General features: G+C 45.6%; 1 protein-coding gene across 1 annotated transcript; it reads left to right on the top strand.

Annotated features, from left to right (window-relative positions):
* Positions 1-485: 485 nt before the first annotated feature.
* Pmar_PMAR015215 (aspartyl proteinase, putative) lies at positions 486-1,586 on the top strand (the record flags this gene model as incomplete). The annotated part of the gene is made up of 1 exon (XM_002779455.1): positions 486-1,586. The coding sequence occupies one exon, from the start codon at positions 486-488 to the stop codon at positions 1,584-1,586; it is 1,101 nt and encodes a 366-aa protein (XP_002779501.1).
* Positions 1,587-1,771: the final 185 nt, after the last annotated feature.

The raw sequence follows: 1,771 nt of genomic DNA on the forward strand, positions 1-1,771 counted from the left end.
GTGTCGACTCCCCACTCCAAGGGCTTCTCTGAGGGTCTTGTGTTCTTCACGCGCGCAATATCGGGACGCCGGTCGTGACACGTGCACGATCAGCCCCGTTCATTGCATCCTTTCCCATGAGGCATTATTTTCGTTACGGGTTATGACCCTAGATTTTTCTGTGTACCCTTTCATTTCTCATCTGCTGATGACCAACTCACACAACCTATTTGAGACCCCAGCTTCAAGGGGCGGAGGAGTTGAGTTGCCACCAGTTATTCCGGGGTTTGAGCCCGCTGACGCTACAGCGCCTACCTCGAACGTTGTCGCATTTCGTGCTATAAAATCATCAATATCTGGTGGCAACATAACCGTGATGACGCCACATGACTCATGTGACATGAGGGGGAAGAACAGCCGTTCTCTCCTTTGGGTACAGTTAGGAGTACGTATTAGGATCATCCGTGAGCCAAGGTTTATTTCTTGTAGTTAATATTCGATCTAAGATGATCATATACCATGCTCTGCTTTCCTCTCTATTATCAGGTGTAGTGGGATCTCTCATAAGAGTTCCTATATCATATGAGAAGGTGACGAAAGAGGCTGATGTGTATTTTCTAGTTGGAAAAGTAACACTCGGTAGCCAAAATGTCTATGGTCTTATTGACACCGGCGCCCCCGAGACGTTCTTCCTCTGGAAGCATTGGTATGAGAAGGGTCATCCAGGGAGGTGCAAGGACATCATATTCGGTTGTTATGAATGCAGCCCTGAGCCTTGCAGGGAGGGAGAACTTTATACACTACATTTCGGAGATGGATCCGCAGTAAGGATCTTCAAGGAATCTGCAACGGCCCATTTCGGCCAAGCTGTCAGTGCCACTATTACATTCGGTCTGGTTGCTGAATACAAGTACGCTCCCAATGTGCCAGTCCCTCATGCCAGTTTCGGATTGGCACCACAAGATGATCCAAAATCATCATATGTTCCGATAATAGAACAACTTCTCTCACAGAAGCTTATCGAGAGTAATATCTTCTCGATGTACCTCAGGCATGATGGCACTAATAAAAGAGGGGAACTCCTGCTCGGTGGATCAGATCCTAGTATTTATCAAGGTCCGTTGGTCTATGTATCGGTCACTAAGCCCAATTATGTTCGAGTAACCGGCTTTTCCATTGGAGGTGGAACGTATCCTGTAATGGCTGTGAATGATGATGGTATCCTTGATACTGGAGCAGAGGGCATATTCATACCTATGCACAGGTATACTCTTCCTACCCTCATTAAAGATCTTGAGGTTCGATCAAGCAGTGAGGTGAAGATTACCCAAAGGGGTCCTCAGCTTATCGTCAATTGTGATCAACGACAACACCTTCCACCGATAGAATTTCTTCTGAAGGGTCTAGATGGTCCAGACGTCAAGGTGAAGATCCCCTCTGATGCATATGTGGATATTAGAACGGATGCTCAAGGGCGAGCTTATTGTCGCGTACTTCTTAATGTGACTGATTATCCCCTATGGTTTATTGGACTCCCTAGCCTCATTGGACGTTATTTTTTGTATGATTGGAAGAATAATAAGATAGGTATTAGTGAACTCAAGTAGGAACACTCTTCGAGAGTGAAATAAAATAGACTATAGGGATGCGTATGACACGCATCCCTATATCATGTGCCGATACGCAGCGTATCGGCACATGCGCGAATTGCTTATTTCACATAGCAATCAGTCATTAATCTCTTCCGTTTTTCAATCATTCATTGACCCTCCCATCTTTCATTGTTGTGTTG

The sequence above is a fragment of the Perkinsus marinus genome (genome assembly GCF_000006405.1).
Source record: "Perkinsus marinus ATCC 50983 genomic scaffold scf_1104296947146, whole genome shotgun sequence".
In the NCBI taxonomy this organism is placed as follows: Eukaryota; Perkinsozoa; order Perkinsida; family Perkinsidae; genus Perkinsus; species Perkinsus marinus.